Source organism: Podarcis bocagei (genome assembly GCF_964188305.1).
Source record: "Podarcis bocagei genome assembly, chromosome: 16".
NCBI lineage: Eukaryota > Metazoa > Chordata > Lepidosauria > Squamata > Lacertidae > Podarcis > Podarcis bocagei.
In genome coordinates this window covers 41,968,220-41,989,382 of record NC_138142.1, presented here as the reverse complement: position 1 = coordinate 41,989,382, position 21,163 = coordinate 41,968,220, and the positions used below count along the sequence as shown (strand labels likewise).

Genomic DNA, 21,163 nt, shown 5'->3' with positions numbered 1-21,163 from the left:
GTGCTGAGCACGGCGCATAGGTAAACCATGGGATTGCCTCACAAGCAGGGCGTATGGAGGGCTTTAAAAGAGGTTTAGACAAATGGATGGAGGGTAGTAGTAGTAGTAGTAGTAGTAGTAGTAATATTTATACCCCGCCCATCTGGCTGGGTTTCCCCAGCCACTCTGGGCGGCTTCCAACAGAATATTAAAATACAATAACCTATTAAACATTAAAAGCTTCCCTAAACAAGGCTGCCTTCAGATGTCTTCTAAAAGTCTGGTGGTAGTTTATTTCCTTGACATCTGGTGGGAGGGCGTTCCACAGGGCGGGTGCCACCACCGAGAAGGCCCTCTGCTTGGTTCCCTGTAACTTGGCTTCTCGCAGTGAGGGAACCACCAGAAGGCCCTCGGAGCTGGACCTCAACTGACCCTCCTCATACAGATGTGGTACCATGACCAGAGGAACAAAAGGACAGCTGTTCCGTCTTAACATAACAGGGATTTACGAGATGGGGAGGGGGAAGAGGGAGACCCAAACCACGCTTGCCATTAGCTGACTTAGGAACTAGTCGCTGGTTGGGGGCCCTGCAGGAAGGTAAACGGCGTTTCCGTGCGCTGCTCTGGTTCGCCAGAAGCGGCTTAGTCCTGCTGGCCACATGACCCAGAAGCTGTACGCCGGCTCCCTCAGCCAGTAAAGTAAGATGAGCGCTGCAACCCCAGAGTCGGTCACGACTGGACCTAATGGTCAGGGGTCTCTTTACCTTTAAACAAAGAAACAAACAGGATGCTGTCAGCTGTGGTGCCAGTTTAATGCCACCCTCTGGGGGAATCGGTGACCTGCTCATTCAGGGACCCTGTCTGCCAAGAACAGCCCCATCCTGCCTCCCAAATGGGTCTGGTTTCAGGGTCCTCCACTTCTCGTCCTCCTCCGCTTGGCAAAGTTCTCGTTCCATAGGGTAAGCCATGAAGATGACGTCCTCCCAGGGAGGAAGGGAAGGGTGATCCGGCCGCAGGAGCGTGAAACCCAAGAAGCCAAAGGCTCGTAGCAAGTCTCCTTCAAGCGAGGGGAGAAAAAGAAGAGGATTAGGAAACCAAGGGCAAGAAGATCTTTCCTCTGGTTTATCCCATTTATCCGAATGTTTGTCAAGCCACACTTCCATAAAAATGCAGCGTATATACACGCTTACATTAAGAGCAGTAGAAACATCAATCGGTTAAAATAAAATAATAAAAATAAAACTGCATGGCAGAGGCCTGTCAGATTAACAGACATCAAAAGCAAGGCAGGGATTATTCCTGCCCAACCTCTAGTGGCAAGGAGTTCCGCAGGGCCACAGAGCTGACCGAACCTCAAGAGGTGCGCGAGCAACCTCAAAGCGCCCCGCCAGAGGATCGTGGCGGAGCGTAAAGGATTAGGCAGTATTTGGACACCAAGCTGTTACAGGGCTTTGTGAATGAACATAACTGGTCCAGTAGCAAACTGGTTTTCACCCTGCCTTCCACCTCACACTCTAAAGACAGGTAGATTCCGGCCCTACCTGGAAATGCCGTTGGGCATTGAACCTGGGACCCCCTTGGAATAATGATTCCAGTCCACATGGTTCTGGAAAAAATGTGGCTTTGAATCGGAACATAGGAAGCTGTCTTAGAGCGAACCAGACCATTAGTCCAGCTAGGTCAGGACTGTCTGCACTGACTGGCAGCATCTCTGCGGTTTCAGGCAAGGTTCACTCCTGGACCTACCTGGTGACCGAATTTGGATGACGCTGGACCAAAATGTTCTGGTCCTTTTTTAATGCTTTTTTAGGATGTTTTTTTCTGGCCTAATAATAGCCCAAATTTGGAATTGGAATTTCCCCCCTCTTTGCCCATTTCTATATCATTTCCAGATTTCTGGCATGTGGAATTCAGGACCCAAAACCCAGATTCTGTTAGCAAGGGGAATCTTTTTCTTTCCTTACCCCTGTCCCGTCGAGTCTTGTGGAAGTTAACAAGCACCTGGTCTGCCTCTGTATTTTCTTCCACGTATTCCAGCGTTGCAGTCAGGCTAGGAGCAGAAACAGCCACAGGGTCCACATTGAGTGTTTATTATTACTAAGGGTGCTGTTCTCTTGCAAGCAGGGCTTGCAAAGGGACTAGTCCTCAGTAAGGTGTTCGGGTTGTGTGTGGCCCGTACCACTGAATTGTGAGAGCTCCCATGAGTGAATCCATCCAAAGAATTCCCTGGCCCTAGAAAACCAGACTGTCACAGAAAAGGCTACTCTTCTCCCTGACATGCTAGATTTCTACATACAGAGAAAGGTGGTGGTGTTTTTCCCCCCGTTTTAAATTAGAGGTCCAGACATAAGCACCCCAGTCTAACCCCACTCCTTTTGCATGCACCCCACAATTATTTACATAGCCAAAGCATAGTGCCATGTTTGCTAGGGGTTCAAATCGACCATTTGGGGAGGTGGAAATCTATCGATGTTAGCTGCAGTAAAAAATTGCAGCGCAAGGAGCTCTTGTTGAAGATACTGTATTTTTCGCTCTATAAGATGCACCAGACCACAAGACTCACCTAGTTTTTGGAGGAGGAAAACAAGAAAAAAAAATAATTCTGAGTCCCAGAAGCCAGAACAGCAAGAGGGATCGCTGCGCAGTGAAAGCAGCAATCCCTCTTGCTGTTCTGGCTTCTGGGATAGCTGCGCAGCCTGCATTCGCTCCATAAGATGCACACACATTTCCCCTTACTTTTTAGGAGGGAAAAAGTGAGTCTTATAGAGCAAAAAATACAGCACTGTATTCCATTTCCTCCCTCCCTCTGGCTCTTCCATTACACATACAAACGTTAGTACCCCATTATCACTGAGCATGCTCACAACACTTGGCTGTTTCTGAAGTTCCACCCCAACCCATCGCCTTTTTTCCTACTTCTGTAAATCTTAGGTTCCCACAGTCAGGTGCAGGCAACAGCACCAAGAGCATCTCTGCCCATAAATAAATCCTCCGTGCCTTGGGTTGGGGTTTGGGTTTGAGTTCCATTGGTTCTGAACTATTGCCTCCCTCTCTTTGCTGCTAATATTTCCCCCCACGGGAGCTGGGGTGGGGGTGAGCGGTGGTCTCTAAATTGCTGGAAAAACTCTGGGCTGTTTCCAACATTCGTCCTACTCAGAGCAGACATCTTGAAAAAGAACGGGCACGGCCAACGTAGGGACATTCAGTGGGTCTACTCCGCGCGCAGTGACAAAGCCACCCACTTCTGACACCCAGTTGCAGCGGAGTACCGCTCTCACCTTTCGCGGCTGTTGCAGTCCAGGGCAAGGTGGGGCGTGTCGAGGAAAACCGTGCGTGCTTGGAGGAGGCCGTGCCAGTGGGTGACGCCCTGGCTGCCACGGGCAAAATGGAAGTCCAACTGAACCGGCTGGTCGGGATGTTGGCGCTCGCCGGCGAAAACAGTGAGATTCCCAGCCTGGGCAGTTATTGGGTGAAAGGTTTGCAACTACTGGTTAGAAAACACCTTAGCAGGATCCCCCTTCTTTCAGGTGAAGAGTGCCAGTGATTGATTGATTGATTGATTGATTGATTGATTGATTGATTTGCTAAAATGCCTCCATCCCTGCGCAAGAGGGAGATGCCAGCTGGTTTGCACAAGTGCTGAGTTATGGCAACATTTCGTTAGAAAATTGTAGACTTTGGAAGGAGACCCCAGAGGGTATATATCGCCCAATCCCATGCAATATATTTAAACCAGTCGAAGGAAGGAAACTAGCAAAACAATGAGTCCACAACCTTCCCCCCCCCCCAACTCAGTTTGTGAAATCAACACTCTTTGGAAAGACCTGCTGGCGACTCCTTTGAAGCTGAAAGTATCTATTTGCAAAGCATCTTTAATCCAATATCCGCTGACGGATGATATTCCCACCCAACTACTGAGATGGTTTCAGACTATTTAGTTGAGATTTTTTCAAAGTCTCATTTAAAACTACTTAATGGTGGCTACTGAGTCTTTTATATGTTTTATATGTGTTCAACAGGTCTGTATTGCAAATATTTTATGTGATTTTTATTGTCTAAATTGTGTCAGTAAAGGCTGAATGAATATTCTCCCTGGAGAAATCTGCCTTGTGTTGAGCCAGACCATGAGTCCATCAAACCCAGTGTTGTCTACACGAACTGGCAGCAGCTGTTCAGGACTTCAGGCAGAGGATATTTCCCTGAGGTTGGAGGGTAGGGGCAAACTGCGTATGCTATCTTCAGCTCCTTGGAGAAAAAAGGTGGGGTAGATATATAATGGGGGGAGCCCTGTTGTCAAATTTCGGATTGTAAGCTCATTGGGGCTGGGACCCTTTCAGTGCACTTTTGTACAGCATCGTGCAAGCAGATGGTGATCTATTATAACACAAAGGGCGGCAAATATGTTCCAGCAGCCTTAAGGGTTTTCAAAGCAAAATCCATTTCCCAACTCCTGTACGCTGCAAATGTCTGGCATAATGGGGACCAGCCTAAGCTAGATGGCTTTCAGGCAAAATTTCTCCGATCTCTGCTGCAGGTACCCAACTGTGTCCCCAACTCCATACTTCTGTTAGAAGCTGGTGAATGCCCAATTTCAATTAAAGCGTGGTGGGCTGGCCTAAAACATTGGCTCAGGATTTCAGTGTTTGATCTAGGGAAGGGTTTGTACCAACACCTGACCAATGAGGAGTTTGTCAGCAAATGGCAGAAAACCATGGCTAGAAAAGCCACCTCTATTGGTCTGTCACCCCCCCCCCAACTTTATTACCTGGGTTATGAAGGTGCCATAAAGACGTTAAAGCAAAGATTATGGGATAATGCACACAGTGACTTGCGATCTCGATCACACGCAGTCTGTAGTCCGCTGGCAGTAGGAGTACAATATGGGCATGTCTTTAAGTTAACACCTTACATTAAAAACCTGACAGTACCAAATTATTGAACGTTATTCATCAAAGCCAGACTAAACGTCTTTCCTTCTGCAGTGTTGGATGGCAGGTTGAGAGGAGTTCCCTACCAGGACAGACTTTGCTCGCATGCTCAAGACATCAATTCCATAAAGCACATTTTGTTGCACTGTGCAAATTATGAGCAAGCCAGGGCTGAACTAATATTACCCTTGCTGGTACCTTTCCCGGGAAAATCAGAGGCTCACTATGTCAGGTTCCTATTGGAAGACCGGACAAACACTAGAACACTAGCAGTGGTGAAGTTTTTATCGGTGGTTGCAAGAACCAATGATCCCTATCTTTTAAGTCTGAACAAAATGCTTGTATAACCTGGAGGTAGGCTGTCTGAATTGTGCATTGCTTTGTAAAGATTTGTTGGGTCCCTGGACCGCAATAAAATTTCTAATAATAATAATTACTGATCCGATGCAAGGCCAGAAATGCCCGAGGCAGAAGAAGCCTACCTTATATACCTCTTTAAGGCTCGCTTGGTCTCCTTCGAGGCTCCTTCTCCTGTCTGGGCAGCCGCCCACGAACTCAGGAGCACTGCGGGCAGTAGCGGGGCCTGATACTCAAGCTCTCACGTTGGGTAAGGGTTGAGCTGTGCCGCAGAACGGAGACAAGAAAATAGATGCCATGGATAGACCCGGGAAGCAGGTTCTGAAATCAGCAGGTGCCTTGAACACAAGGGGCTAGAAACTTGACATTTGGCCCCATAATTCTGAATAATAATGTGTAAAGTATAATGGCTCAATTCACACTGCAATGAAAAATGCCCGAAGGCTTTAACATGGGAGATTTTCCTCTGAGCTTCTCAATGGGTTGGAAATTAACTGTTACTGTTATCTGGTAGTTCTGACAATGTGTTTAACTTTAGATCACACGGGAAGTATTGGGTTGCAAATCCTCATCTTGAAAGGAAGATGCCTTTACAGCGGTACCTCTGGATGCGAACGGGATCCATTCCAGAGCCCTGTTTGCATCCTGAGTAAAACATAAGACGCGACTGTGAGTGCGCGAATCGTCATTTTGAGCGTCTGCGCATGCGCGAGCGGTGAAACCCGGAAGTAACGCACTCAGTTACTTCCGGGTTGCCACGGAGCATAACTTGAAAACGCTCAACCTCAAGCACATCTAACCCGAGGTATGACTGTAGTCTTTTGATCCCAGCCGGAGTGGAAGCAAGTTGCGATAAGGAAGGTCTCCAGGAGCCCGCAGTCTCGGGCTGGAATGGGGGACAGACAAGAGTTTTGATCTCAAACCTGTTCAAAGTTATTTTTAAGAAGTCGAGCCTGTGCTAGCCACGCACAAGAGAAGTTCATGGAATTATCTGGATGTATCTCTGATGTTTTTGTTCTGTTTTGAAGAAAGCTTTGCAAGTAAAGCTCAAATCAAACCTATGGGTCTGGTCAACAAGCAGTCAGTTTGTATGCTTCCAATTGCTGTGCAATATTAATACCTGCAGTATAATGGGCTGACTTAAATAGGGAAATAGGAAGCGAGCGGATTGAAGCGGAGTCAGACCATTGGTCCATCTTGCTCAATATTGTCTACACAGGCTGGCAGCAGCGTAACAGCATTTCAGAGAGGAGTCTCCTCCAGCCCTACCTGGAAATGGTGGGGGCACTGAACCTTCTGCTTCCAAGGCAGATGCTCTACCACTGAGATTTAAAAATGAAGCAAGCTCCTAGTCCTCATCGTTCTGAAAACATGTCTCTGACACAGCTCTCTGCCTGGAGATGCCGGGCCTTGAACCCGAGGCCTTCTGTATGACAAGCAGCTGTGCCACCACTGAACTATGGTGCTTCTTCATCTCCAGGCAGCTGTCCCCACAAAATCTGGGGGTCCAAAAGTTCCCAGTCCTGGGATGGGGGACATGCAGCCGCTCCCATAGTCTCTGATCCTTGGCCGTGCGCGCTATATGCGCCTAGCAATATATGGGTGGCACGTCCTCCAAGGTGGCACCCATGCGTGGCCACCTCTTACCTCTTGCCACTGGGCGTCATTTTCCGCCGATATCTAAGGCGGCGCTTGCTGATGGCGCAGAAAGAGCGGCTGGAGAATGATACCGGATAAAGGCAGTTCCGTATCCCCCCCTTCTTGGTCCAAGAAAGGGTGTTTGTGGGTGCCCGGTTCCGCCGCGTTTTGCTGGGCAGTGCCTCCCGGCCCCGGGCAAAGTGGGTCCTAGGTGGCAGGGCCCCCGCCTTAAGTACCCGAGGGACCCCTATTGTGACCTGCGTGAGCTTCTGCCCCATGGCAACTGGGCTGTGTCACAAGCATCATTGTGAGAGGCCACGCCCCCTCCTGGCCACACCCAGGCGAAGCTCCTCCCACTCCTGGGTACCACAGCATCCTCTCCCTCATAAGCACACCTGGCTCTGGGTCCGCACCAAATGGGATGAATTTAAAGCACATCCAACACACACACATCCGGCACACGGCTTCCCCAGGGGGATCATGGGAGCTGTAGTTTCCCTCGCTCGCAGAATCCCTGGCAAACTACCGTTCCCAGCATTCCTTGGGGGATGCCATGCGTTTGAAATGTGCATAGGTGTGCTTTAAATCTATGGTTCGGGGCTGCCCATAGTATTGCCCACACTGACTGGCAGCTGCTCTCCAGGGTTTCAGGCAGGGGTCTAAGAGATGCTGGAGACCAAGCCTGGGACCTTCTGCATTAATAATAATAATAATAATAAATAATAATAATAATAAATTTTATTTATATCCTGCCCTCCCCAGCCGAAGCGGCTAACAACATTAAAATGGTACAACATTCTAAAATCATTTCATTTTTTTCCTATGCATTTCTTTTTTAAAAAACAGTGAATTATCTTCAGGGGCGCACTCTGCACACGCTCAGAGGCACGTTGATCTTCCTTTTTGAAGAGCCTCTGTTCTGTGGGGGTTGTTGGTGAGAGAAAGACACAGCGTGCTTGTTCTGGGTCACTTTTTCCTTACGACTTTTTAAATAAATTTAAAAATCACCTTTATGCTGTACTTGGAGAAAGGAAAGGAGAAACATACTCGGCGCATGCTCAGAGTTTCAGCTGCCATCCTAAGGACTAGAATCTTGTGCTCTTATCGCTTGCTAGCCTGCCTGGAGCCCACAGCCCAACAGCAAAGCTTTCGGCTGCAATCATGAGGACTAGCATCTTGTTTCCCAGTATTTGGAGCCGGCCCACAGCCCAGAGCCACTGGTACAGCCTATTCAAAGCAAGGGAGACCATTACCCCATTACTCACCAGGCTTCCGCACTGGGCCCCAGTTGCTGCCCCTTTTCTTTGCCCACCCTGCGGGCACCGCAGCCCAACCGCACCGGCGTCCAGGGCGTCAGTAAATAAATTTAACGATGATCTTGCTGGCAATAGAAATATGAATAATAATAATATTAATAAAATTTATTTATACCCCACCCTCCCCAGCGAAGATCGGGCTCAGGGCGGCTAACACCAGGTATAAAAACAATGGATTAAAATACAATTTATGATTAAAATACAACATTAAAATGCAGCCTCATTTCAGCAGAAACTCAAATCAAAAACTTTTGGGGGATAATAACTAGTGAATATTTTTTTCAATAATAATTTTATTGATTTTAAAATATAAATTACAAAATGTACCACGAAACCTATCACTTATACAATCTTTTTAGACTTCCATCAGCACCTCTGATAATCCACCGTTTTATCCACTTCTTATACATTTCTCAACTTTATATTGCCTTTAAAATAACTAGTGAATATTAATCGATGACTCAGCCTGAACCCTAGGCGGGTTGCAGCAAAGGACTCCTCTTCGCAAAAATAATAATGATAATTTTTGCACTCTGCGTATGCTCAGTGGCACTCTTGACATGCTTTTATTGGGGGCGGCGAGGGAGGTGGGTTTTTGCTTCCGTGTCACGATAGTCAAGAGAGAGAGAGAGAGAGAAAGAAAAGGAGTAAATAAATCCTGGGGGAAGAAAGCGTGCCGGTTGTGTGTGTGTCCCCCCCCCCCACACACGCCGGCTCCTCCCTCCCGCTCTGCCCGCCCCGCGGTCGACCCACCCCGGCGGGCGGAGCCAGGCGAGGCCGAGGCTTCTCCGGGGCCTGCGCGAGGCGGGCGAGGCGCGTGAGGGGAAGGGCGATGCTGGCGGCGGCGGCGGCGGCGAGGGGCCTGATCCTGGCAAGGGCCTCCCTGGGGGTCCCGCTCGGATGTAGGGGGCTTCGCCTCTCGGCCCCCCTGGTGAGGAAGGAGGGGGGGTAAAATGTATGGGGGGGAGAGGGTGGGGTGGGTCTTTGGGGAGAAATATTTTAAAATATTAGATTTGGGGAGAAATATAGGGGGTGGGGGGTCTTTGGGGAGAAATATTTTAAAATATTAGATTTGGGGAGAAATATAGGGGGTGGGGGGGTCTTTGGGGAGAAATATTTTAAAATATTAGATTTGGGGAGAAATATAGGGGGTGGGGGGTCTTTGGGGAGAAATATTTTAAAATATTAGATTTGGGGAGAAATATAGGGGGTGGGGGGTCTTTGGGGAGAAATATTTTAAAATATTAGATTTGGGGAGAAATATAGGGGGTGGGGGGTCTTTGGGGAGAAATATTTTAAAATATTAGATTTGGGGAGAAATATGGGGGGTGGGGGTCTTTGGGGAGAAATATTTTAAAATATTAGATTTGGGGAGAAATATGGGGGGTGGGGGTCTTTGGGGAGAAATATTTTAAAATATTAGATTTGGGGAGAAATATGGGGGGTGGGGGGGTCTTTGGGGAGACTGCTAAGGGGGCGAAAGGGGGCAGGAAATGGAGGCCTTTAAAACGAGGCTCTTTTTGGGGGGACACGGAGGTTGGGGGGTCATTCCAGAGTCGCTTTTTTGTTTTGTTTTTTAAATAAAAAAATTATTTTTTAATAAATGTTTTATTTTTTAATAAATAAAATAAATTATTTTAAAATAAATGTGTATCTGAAGAAGTGTGCATGCACACGAAAGCTCATACCAAGAAACTAACTTAGTTGGTCTTTAAGGTGCTACAGGAAGGAATTTTTTTTTTAATTTTGACTATGGCAGACCAACACGGCTACCTATCTGTAACTGTTTTTTAAATGATATTTATTAAGATTTCAGGAACAAAAAATTACATAGTTAAAGAGAAAAGAAACAAGGGAAAATATATATAAAAAAACATAAAAAGAAGAAACATACAATGTACAGGGGGGGGGAATAAAAAAACACTTAAAAACAGATTAATCCTTCTGTATCTTACATTTCTTTTCCTTGCTTCCCTGACCTCCTCTCACCTCCCTTTTTTGTATTCCAGTTCAGTTGGTTAATTCAGCAATTCCTTTCCCTCTTTGTTTATGTCTTAGTCCTTTAACTTAATATATTATAACTTTAGATTCTCACCTATTAACCATCCATTTTTACATACACATATAGGGGGCAGCCTATTATTATTATTAATAATAACAATAATAATAATAATTTATTTATACCCTGCCCATCTGGCTGAGTTTCTTTTGTGGGGGGGGGGGAGGTAGTAGACACAAAATATAGGGGGCAGCCTATTATTAATAATAATAATAATAATAATAATAATAATTTATTGATAGCCTTCCCATCTGGCTGAGTTTCTTTTGTGGGGGGGGGAGGTAGTAAACACAAAATATAGGGGGCAGTGCCCTGGGATTTCTTTATCTGGGGGGTGGGAGGTGAGAGAGACTGTAAAAGGGGGTGTTCAATGGACTCTGTGCATTTATGTCTGTACAGTGCAGTTTTATCTGTAAGTTTAGACAAAGGAGATGGGGGAGAGCAAAGATATTTTTTTGGGGGGGGGTCCTCCTGGGTTCCTTTTGGAGCACAAGATAAGCACATGTTTTGCTATGTGTTTAAATCTAGGCATATGCTGCCTTTAAGAGTAGACTCTTCTTTCGGTTAGGGGATGCGAGAGAAAATGCAGAAGGGAGAATGCAGCTGGAGGGCTCTGGAGTGGGGTGACTAGGGGGAAATTCAGAGAGACTGCAAGGTGGGAACAGTGTCCAGGAAGTGTGCATCTCTCTCTCTCCCTCTCTCTCTCTCTCTCACACACACACACACAGTCATACCTTGCGTTGAATGCGCTTTGGGTTGAGCGCGTTCGAGTTGCGCTCCGCGGCAACCCGGAAGTAAAGGAGCGCATTACTTCCGGGTTTCGCCGCAGGCACAGATGCTCAAAATGATGTCACGTGCATGCGCAGAAGCGTCGAAAAGCGATGCGCGCGTGTGCAGATGTGCCTTCGCTAGTTACGTTTGCTTCTAGATGTGAATGGGGATCCGTTCCGGTATCTAGAGGTACCACTGTGCGTGTGTGTGTGTATACACACACAGTGGTACCTCGGGTTACATACGCTTCAGGTTACAGACTCTGCTAACCCAGAAATAGTACCTCGGATTAAGAACTTTGCTTCAGGATGAGAACAGGAATCATGCGGCAGTAGCCAGAGGCCCCATTAGCAAAAGTGGTGCTTCAGGTTAAGAATAGTTTCAGGTTAAGAATGGACCTCCGGAACAAATTAAGTACTTAACCCGAGGTACCACTGTATATGTATATGTATATATACGTATATGTGTATATATATATGTGTGTGTGTGTGTGTGTGTCCAGTGCTTTTCTTCTAAAAAAAATGTTTCGGGGTACTCTCATTTTTACTCAAGAAAATCACCATTTTTCACAGGTAAACAAATTGCCTCTTCGCAAAGTAAAAAATGATTACAGACAACCAAAATATGAGATTAGAGAACCTGTATAGTGGTTGAAGGAAGTCAACCTTTTTTCTTTCTTTCTTTCCTTCCTTCCTTCCTTCCTTCCTTTCTTTCTTTCTTTCTTTCTTTCTTTCTTTCTTTCTTTCTTTCTTTCTTTCTTTCTTTCTTGTATATCCTTATTCTTTTTATTTTCTTTTTCCACTTCGTATTTCTGGAATTTTTGTATGGTTTGGCGTTTTTTTGTATTTTTGGAATTTTAATTTTATAATTTATGTAATTGTATTCCTTTTTGTATGTATGTAATAAGTATATAGCAAATATTTTTTTTAAAAAAAGGAACTGGCTTTCGGCTCAAGGCAGCTCCCTGTGCTTGTCTTTGAACCATGAGGACTAGAAGCTTTGTTTTTAGAGAGGGGGCCTCCTAACAGGGAGTGGCAAGGAGGCAGTCTGAGCGGCTGTGTCAGAGTGGAGGTGTTGGTGACTTATCCCAAGTTCTCTGTCTCCGCTGCTCAGGAAACGTGCATCGTGGAGCGTTGGTGGAAGGTGCCTTTGAGCAAGGTGGGCCGGGAGCCCCGGATTAAGCACCGCCGGTATAAGGTCTACCGCTTGGTGGAGGACACCAAACACAAGCCTAAGGAGCCTCTGGAGCTCATCCTCACCCAAACCGTGGACGGTACGTAGCTCCCCATCTTACTTGCACATCCGGTGCCGTTCTGCAGAAGATGCTAATCCGAATTTACCGTATTTTTCGCTCCATAAGACTCACCTAGTTTTTAGAGAAGGAAAACAAGAAAAAAAATATTCTGAACAAAACAGTGGATGTATGGTTTTTGTGGTGCAGGCTGTAGCCCATGGACATGCTGTATGACCTGATGGTGAATTTGGGGTGACCCAATACAAAAATCCTGAGGATCCATGGGCTTTTACCTCCCAGGCAGCCTCCTTTATCTCTAGGCTCCCTTATCTCCCTCCCTGTTCGCTTGCCGATCAGCTGCTTCCTTTCAACACCCACTTCCCTCTTTCAAAAAAGAAAAGAAAAAAGCATGATCTGCTTTTCGCCTCTGGGCAATTCGGCTCCAGGGACCACGCATTTATTTCTTCATGTTCTCTAAATCGCATCTTCATCCAAACATAGATGCTAGGATAGTGCAGTTAAATATATATGCAAGTATCTTTAGTAGGGGGTAGTCCGAAACCTATTTGGAGAGCATCAGGTTAGGAACTGTTGTGATACAGACTGGAAACTTCTCTCCTGCCTTAATTTTTATTTTAAAATTGAGCTGGGATTTCCAGGAAGGAACTATACACCGGGTGTGTTTTGTAAAGGGAGCATATTCTCTCTCTCTCTCTCTCTCTTGCCCTGTGTTTTGGGAGAGCGCTTTAGTTCCTACCCCGCTTTGCAGGCGAAAACATTCCACGTTTCTCGTTCGCAGATGTGGGGAGCCGAGGTGACACGGTCCTGGTGCCCAAATCTTTCGGCCGCAGCCGTCTCCTCAACCAGAACAAAGCCGTTTACGCCTCTCCGGAAAACAAGAAGATATTTGAGGAGGAAAACCGGGTGAGTGCTGTAAGAACACTGGAAGACCTTGGCTGCTGGATCAGGCCAGGGGAGGGGCTCATCCTGTTTTCACAGCATCCTGTTTTCACAGCAGCCAACCAGGTGCCCCACAAGCAAAACAGCATCATGTCCTGCAGTTTCTGACAGTGACAGCAGAGCCGAGCCATTGATAGGCTTCTCCTCTATGGATTTGTCCAATTCTCTCCGGAAGCCTTCCAAGTTGGGGGCCTTTGATGCCTCTCGTGGGATTGAGCGTCACAATTTAACCACACTGTGTGAAGAGATCTTTCCCTTTGCCTGGACTGAATCTCTGAAGCTCAGTACGTTTCCGAGCACAATTCAAAGTGTTGGTGCTGACCTTTACAGCCCTAAAAGGCCTCGGTCCAGTATACCTGAAGGAGCGTCTCCACCCCCATTGTTCAGCCCAGACACTGAGGTCCAGCTCCGAGGGCCTTCTGGTGGTTCCCTCGCTGCGAGAAGCCAAGCTACAGTGAAACAGGCAGAGGGCCTTCTCAGTGGTGGCACCCGCCCTGTGGAACGCCCTCCCAGCAGATGTCAAGGCAATAAACAACTATTTTACTTTTAAAAGACACCTGAAGGCGGCTCTGTTTAGGGAAGTTTTTAATGTCTGACAGCGCTGTATTGTTTTTGATATTTGGTTGGAAGCCGCCCAGAGTGGCTGGGAAGACCCAGCCAGATGGACAGGGTATAAATAAATTATTATTATTATTATTATTATTATTATTATTATTATTATTATTATTATCATCATCATCATCATCATCATCATCATCATCATCATTGGATGTCCCCAACTTCTAGTTATGATGAGAGAGTGAGAGAAACCTCTTATGTCTCTACAGCTTGCAAAAACAAAACAAAAAATGCCTATTGGCCAGAATTGTGTACAAAAAGGTGGATTTGAGGATGATTCATGCCTGCGAAGCTAACAAAATCAGTGGACATCAACATACTCTCTGTGGCAGCATCATTTAATTATTTGCTGTATGAAAAAGTGCATTGCTCTGCCCTGAAGCTTCCGTTATCTGGCTTCATTGCATGGCCCCGCGCTCTCGTATTATATGCGAGGGAGAAAAGATTATCCGCTTTCTCCTGAAAGCGCATGATTTTTTTTTTTACACCCCTCCTCAATATTGACATGGGTATGCCTGTAGCCTTGGTCTATCTGGGCTGAGTGGGACAATATGCAAGCTGTCTCGCTCGTCCTTGACTTCTCTTCTGTTTTTCTGCCCCTTAGTTACGTCAGGAAGGGAAACTGCCGAGGCTGCAGACCCACACAGGCGAAAAGGTAAACTGACCCAGATCTGCGGTGTGTGTCTAAATGCAGTTTTCCGGTAGGACAGTGCCCTAGTGGGAAACCTGAAAGCAGAAATTGAGCACAAAAATCTAATGCTGGGAAGTGAAGTTTACTAAAACTCTTCCAAGTTCCCTACCTGGCACAACAGGGAGAACCTGGCAGTACCAGATCAATGGCAACATGTGTGGCTGAGTGCTTGCCGCTTTCGTGAACGTTGCAAATCTTGTGAGAGTTCCTAAATCATGGATTCCTGGGCAGGGGGTGGGACACACGCCACTTCCGTCGCCCAGCTTGCGCAGAGGGGCGAAACGCAAAGAGGGAAGGAGGAGACTTGGGGTGCCAAAGTTCTTATGTTGGGGAAGAAACCAGAAGGGGCCACTCCCGGATTCTGGAAGTGACTGAGACTGACGTGAACTTTGTGGATCTGCACTGTAAATAGTTTGCACAATAAAACCTGTAAAAGACAGGTTGGAGTCTTGCCTGGTTACTCACGAGCAACCACCATCAGCATCTGACAGGTGGCGTTGTATATTCTCCCTTGCAGTTCTCTCTTTTGGGGGGGGGCGGGGCAGCAGCAGGCCATCTCTCCATCTCCCCTCCCTGGCCAGGAAACCCCACCGCGCATTTGAATATGCAGAAGCCCCATCAAATGGCACCTTCAGCTACAAGCAGGAGGACCCAACGCTATGAGGAACAGGGAAAGCGGCTTTTTACAGAGTCAGACTGCATGTGCACCTAGTTCAGTCTCGTCTACTCTGTTTGACAGTGGCTCTTCAGGGGTTCAGACAGTGGGGAGTCTCCTCTAGCCCTACCTAGAGTTGTTGGGGATTACGATACAATACGATACAATATCTTTATTGTCATTGTCCCACACAGAACAATGAAATTGAAAAATCTACATAATACATTCCAAAACCCCTAAAAACTCTGAAACCCCATCTTAAAATACAATATACTATAGAGACTCCTTATACTGCATTTAAAACCAGAATTGCATTTGGGTAGAAACTGTTTCTCAGGCGGCTACTCCTGGTCTTTATAACCCTGGACCTTCTTCCAGAAGGCAGAAGCTGAAAGAGATCATTTCCAGGGTGTGCACTATCCTGCGCTATCTCTGCAGCTTTCTTATGGCACCTGACAGCATAGATTTGATCCAAGGTGGGAAGAGTGCACCCAATTATTCTCTCCGCAGTCTTTACAACCCTGGACAGCATTGTTTTTTCCCTGACCGTGCAGCTCCCAAACCACACACGGAGACCATAAGTTAATACAACTCTCCACAGCACAATGGTAAAATGCCATCAACAGGTCCTTGGAGAGATTGTTTTTCCAGAGGATTCTCAGAAAATACAACCTCTGCTGTTCTCTCTGCATCACGTCTTTGCTGTTTTCTCCCCAGGTTAGGTCATCTCTCAACTCCATTCCCATTCTCCATTGAACCTGGCCCCTTCAGCTCTGTCCGCTAAGCTAAGCCTTTCCCCTGAAAGAAAAGCAGGAGTCTAGTCCTCATTGTTCTGAATGAAGGGCTGATAAATAGGAACAGAGGAAGTTGCCTTACACGAGCCAGAACACTGGCCTATCCAGCTCAGCATTTACACTGATGGGCAGAAGCTCTCCAGGGATTTGATTTTTTTTGGGGGGGGGTCTCCCCCAGCCCCAGATGCTGGGATTGAACTTGGGGCCTTCTGCATGCAAAGCAGGTGTTCTGCCCTGGGCGAAAGACGATCTTCCGGGTGTAGTTTTTTGGAGGCCTTCTTTTCTTAAGGCTTTCTGTTGTTCCTCTCCCGGTTTTCAGACCGTCCGGTTCCTGCGCAAGTGCACCCTGGAAGTCGGAGTGAACGACTGCGAGCAGTTTGAGCTGACCCACGAGATCGTGGCACGGCACTTCCTGAGAAACGTGAGCCCCGCCTGCGCGGCCGTTGCGTCCTGCCTTCCTGGCGTGGGGAGCGGAGGGGATCTGGCCGGCTCCTCTCAGTCCCAGCCGACACAGTCCTGGGCTGGCTGATGGGAGCCGTAGTAAAAAAACATGGCCGTCCTGGCAGGGGCTGATGGGAATCGCCGGCCCAAATGGACATGCTGCCCATTAGATTTGCTCAATAAGCACACAAGACGTAACCGGCTGTACGTTTGAAAAAATAGTATGTTCTGATATTTGATTACATTTTTGTATGAGTTGCATTACTGTTTATATGTATATGGATTAAGTTTGTTTTACTTCTGCTGTGCCATATGGGTCACTTTAAGAAAGAAATTTTGTATCTGTTGATTGCCAACACCTGTCACTCGAATCAATATTGGGCTTGTCCATATAACGCCACTCTGTAAAAGTTGCTGCTTACATCAGCTACTACTATGCTATAAGATGCACTGTCCTGTGATATCACATATGGTATGTATGGTTGTTGACGGTTTTATATTATTTTTGCTGTAAAAATGTGTGAGATTACGATACTGTATTTATTTGCATTACCTAGAGTTTGTACTACTGATGAAGCCTATGATAGTGAAACAAGGCTAATAATCCTTGTCTTTGTGAAAGGATTCTGTGGAACTGCAACAACCTTTTCATGTGGACTGTTGGACTCTATGAACAGACAGGTGGAATAGACACTTTCACATATATGGACCTTATGCATAAACTGATTAGAGAATGAACTGATCCACTGGGTCTTCTACTTTTTCCGTTGAACTTTGAGCTACTTCTGTTGTAATCTACAATTTAACACAATGAATAGTACATATTATTTTTTTCAAACGTACAGCCAGTTATGTCTTGTGTGCTTATTGAATGTTTCGCGTAACCAGAGGTTTGTTGTTGTTTTGCCCATTAGATTTGTGACAGCATTTTTCCATTTGCAAAAAAAGAAGGGCAAGGATGTTTGGGTGAGAGCCCTAATGAGTTACAGGGTGGTGGGGTATTGCAACGGAGGGTTTTAAGAGCATTTCGTTGAGTTGATCTCTACCTGATAAGGGTGGGCTCTCAGCGGCATATATCCTTGCGGGGAGGGTTGAGGGGAGAGGAGGTGTTTTCATAGGGGATGTGGAGGTCTCAGACAACGTGCCCCTGCCCCGCTTGAAGTGGGTTGCTCTGATAACGCTGTGCCCTGGTCCTTCCAGCTCGGGGTCGTGGTTCTGCCACATACCTTGAAGCTTCCGGACGAGCCCATCACGGAATTGGGGGAATATTGGTGCGAAGTTACGGTAAGTTTGCCTCCTGTATGTTGATGCAGGTCAATGTATGGGATATTTGTACAGTGGTACCTCGGGTTAAGTACTTCATTCGTTCCAGAGGTCCGTTCTTAACCTGAAACTGTTCTTAACCTGAAGCACCATTTTAGCTAATGGGGCCTCCCGCTGCTGCCGCACCGCTGCTGTGCAATTTCTGTTCTCATCCTGAAGCAAAGTTCTTAACCCGAGGTACTATTTCTGGGTTAGCGGAGTCTGTAACCTGAAGCGTATGTAACCTGAAGCGTAAGTAACCTGAAGCTTATGTAACCCGAGGTACCACTGTAATAGGAAAATTGTGCCCTCTTTTTCTCCAGAATGCCAGGGTAGATGATGTATGTATTGTGTAAAATACGTTTCTTTGTTTCTTTGTTTATTCTGATTTTTTTGCCCACTCTTCCACCACAAGGTCCCAGCAATTTAAGAAGTACAATATGAAAGCCAGTTCAAAACAAGTTATAGGAGCAAGATTAGGGCGGGTCTTAAAAAAAAAATCTCAGGTATCAGAGGAAAGAAGTGTGTCTTCTGCATACGACAGAAGCTCTATAATGAAGATGCCAGGAGGGGAAATTTCACAGGTTAGGGGGTTGCCACAGAGAAGACCCCCCTCCCCAGGCTGAGGCACACTCCCCAAATTTTCTGAGGGTGTTGGAACTGCCAAAAGGGACCCCTCGACTGATCCTAGCACCCGAGAGTGTCTGTGGGGTACAGGGAGATGATATTTCAAATATTTGGGGCCCAAGTCATTTAGGGCTTTCAAACTCTAAAGTGAGCACCTTGCTTTGGGCCTGCGAACAAACCGGCAGCCCAGGCAGCTGTTTTAAAACGGTGGTGTCATATGAGACTAAGAGATTAATTAAAATTAAATTAAGACTAAGAGAGCTGAGTGGGGGGTGCTCGTGTAAGCTCACTGTATACAAGTTGTACAAGTTACAATAAAGTATTTCATTTCATTTCATCTAAATGGAACCCCAGCCAGTAACGGGCACTGTGTTTGGGGCCTGTTGAAGTTTCTGAATTATCTCCAAGGGCAGCCCCACATAGAGCGCATGGCAGTAATTATGAAAGTTTAAGAAGTGTCCGCTGGATCAGGCCATTACTGCCTCCTGCAGGGACGATAATCAAGCTTGGATGTTAGAGTCCTGTGGCCGAGCCGTCTGCCTGAAAGGGACCGTAGCTGGCCAGCTGGCCAGGGATGGGGAAAGGCAGTCCTAGTCTCAGCAGGGGAGCTTTAACGTCCTCCCCATTTCCTCTTTCGATTGACCATCGTCTTGGCTCTGGGGGACACACCCGGGCCCCCTGTCCCACTTCTGCCCTCTTTTTGCAGGTGAACGACCTCGACACTGTCCGGGTCCCTCTTTCCGTGGTGCGGTTTGCAGAACCCAAGCCCGAAAGCTATAGGGTCTGGCTGGCTCAGCCAGAAGACACTCCTCAGCAATATCACTGAAGTCCACCCCACCCCAGGAGGAGAAGGGAGCAGCGGGGGCTCTCAAAACAAGCGACGGAGACTGGGGGGCACCCAGCTTGCCTGCACAGTTCAGGAGGTCCAGGGATCTTCGTCAGATCGGGTTTGGACAAGATCTTCGTCAGATTGGTGGGAGGTTTTTTGGGGGATGTACTCCTGTCCTAAACGTTCAAAGGCATCTCTGACGGACGCATTTCTCTCGAGTAAGAGGATAACACCAACTAGAGTTCTATGATTTCTCTCCTCTCCTGAGGAGCAACAAAATGTCAAGTCTCTTACGAATAAAAACGTTTCAAAATCAGAAACTCTTCCTGGTTGCAGTGAGTCAGCTCGGCCAAGATCCCCGTTCTGTGGACCGGGAAGGGGAGTTAGAGGGAGATCCGGCCGCTAAGGCACTCTGCGTCTCTTCTCTCTTGATGTCTGAGGGCATCTGGATAGTAAAGCACTGAAAGGGTTTTGTGATGGCGATGGAGGAGTTGGCCTCCATTGATTGCCTCGGTCGCAGGGTGCGGAGACGGAAGGGAGCCGCTATCTGCCATTGGCCGAGCCTTGCTCTGACACTAAAGGTTACGGAACTGATATTGGCCGAGCTTGCACTGACGCTGCAGCAGTTGTCAATTGCCACTGGCTGAGTTTCCCCCGGTTTCCTCTAGAGGGGCGGGGCCGGCAGAATATCCCAGCAAAGAGCCTTGAACGGGAAGGTTTGAAGAGGGAGAGGTCCCAGGGAAAACAGAGACGGTCAGGAGGAGGACGAGTTGCAAGGGCAGAAACCCAGGAAAAGGAGCAATCTAGAGGAGTGATGCTGTGGGTTAAACCACAGAGCCTAGGGCTTGCCAATCAGAAGGTTGGCGGTTCAAATCCCTGCAACGGGCTGAGCTCCCGTTGCTCCCTGCTCCTGCCAACCTAGCAGTTCGAAAGCACACCAGTGCAAGTAGATAAATAGGTACCGCTCTGGCGGGAAGGTAAACTGCGTTTCCATGCACTGCTCTGGTTTGCCAGAAGCGGCTTAGTCCTGCTGGCCACATGACCTGGAAAAACTGTCTGCGAACAAACGCTGGCTTCCTTGGCCAGTAAAGACAGATGAGCGCCGCAACCCCAGAGTCGTTCGCGAATGGACGTAACTGTCACGGGTCCCTTTACCTTTTAGAGGAGAGGCCCTTGTGGGTCGGAGAAACCCATGCATCATCAGAATCATGTTTCCAGAGTTGTGAGAATTGGGATCTTGCTTTATTTTTAAAGGAAGTACCGTAGCTCAGTGCGTGCAGAAGGTGCTAGGGTCATTGTGTAATGATACCTCCCAAGAGGGCTAGGATCCTTGTCTGAGACCCTGGGGAGCTGCTGGCAGTCTGCGTGGGTTGAGCTGTGCCCCAGCTGAAGTTTCGAACCTTTCGAGAACAGAACTCTTGGAAGGACTTGCGGCAGCGACCCATCTTCCTCTGCGGTATGTCCCGCCACCAAGGAGACTTTGCCGCCTTGGCGACCCCTTCCCCAAGTCGTGCAAAAGGAGACGGAACCGATGGCTCCATCCTGGACGACACCTGGCGGCCCAGCCTGTGGACTTTTGCCCGTTCGGGTCTGCGTCTCTCCTCCTCCACAGCCATTAATTACGGCATTGCACACCTTCGGCATGAACAATGGCGTTTGAAGCGCGCCCCGGAATAATTCACGCCTGGGGCTGTGTGCCTTTGGAGCCAGCCCTTCAGATGATGGATGGGGCCCTCTGCTTCCTCCTTTTTTAAAAAAACCACCCTCCCTCCCAAGAGGGGAAGCACGAGCTTTCGCTCACTTTAGCCGCGAAGCGCTTGGAGCGGCCCGGGCAGGAAGAAAGTGTGGGCGTGCTGCTGCGTCCTCCCCGCGGGGAAGATAGCCGGGAAAGCTTTTTATTTCGTCCTCCCCTCCTCCCTCTTAAAAGCAAAGCAGGGGAAGCTGCCAAAAGTGTCATTAAGCCC

At 47.5% G+C, this 21,163-nt stretch overlaps 2 protein-coding genes across 2 annotated transcripts; one reads left to right on the top strand and one right to left on the bottom strand.

Annotated features, from left to right (window-relative positions):
• Window positions 1-770: 770 nt before the first annotated feature.
• Window positions 771-6,931, bottom strand: OAZ3 (ornithine decarboxylase antizyme 3; the record flags this gene model as incomplete). Its single annotated transcript, XM_081174316.1, is given in 6 exon segments — window positions 771-1,036; window positions 1,944-2,029; window positions 3,258-3,433; window positions 5,390-5,464; window positions 5,466-5,526; window positions 6,912-6,931. Coding segments are annotated over 6 exon segments (627 nt in total). The 3' UTR covers window positions 771-827.
• Window positions 6,932-8,975: 2,044 nt separating this feature from the next.
• On the top strand, window positions 8,976-19,519 carry MRPL9 (mitochondrial ribosomal protein L9). Its single transcript, XM_081173861.1, has 7 exons — window positions 8,976-9,149; window positions 12,162-12,321; window positions 13,082-13,206; window positions 14,465-14,515; window positions 16,320-16,421; window positions 17,642-17,725; window positions 19,077-19,519. The coding sequence occupies exons 1-7, from the start codon at window positions 9,051-9,053 to the stop codon at window positions 19,194-19,196; spliced, it is 741 nt and encodes a 246-aa protein (XP_081029987.1). The 5' UTR covers window positions 8,976-9,050; the 3' UTR covers window positions 19,197-19,519.
• Window positions 19,520-21,163: the final 1,644 nt, after the last annotated feature.

Excerpts from the sequence above, each read along its gene's own strand:
- MRPL9 (XM_081173861.1), top strand. The coding sequence starts at position 9,051 with ATGCTGGCGGCGGCGGCGGCGGCGAGGGGCCTGATCCTGGCAAGGGCC. Across the intron at positions 12,322-13,081 it reads CCTCACCCAAACCGTGGACG|ATGTGGGGAGCCGAGGTGAC; the intron begins GTACGTAGCTCC and ends TCTCGTTCGCAG. Across the intron at positions 16,422-17,641 it reads CACGGCACTTCCTGAGAAAC|CTCGGGGTCGTGGTTCTGCC; the intron begins GTGAGCCCCGCC and ends TGGTCCTTCCAG.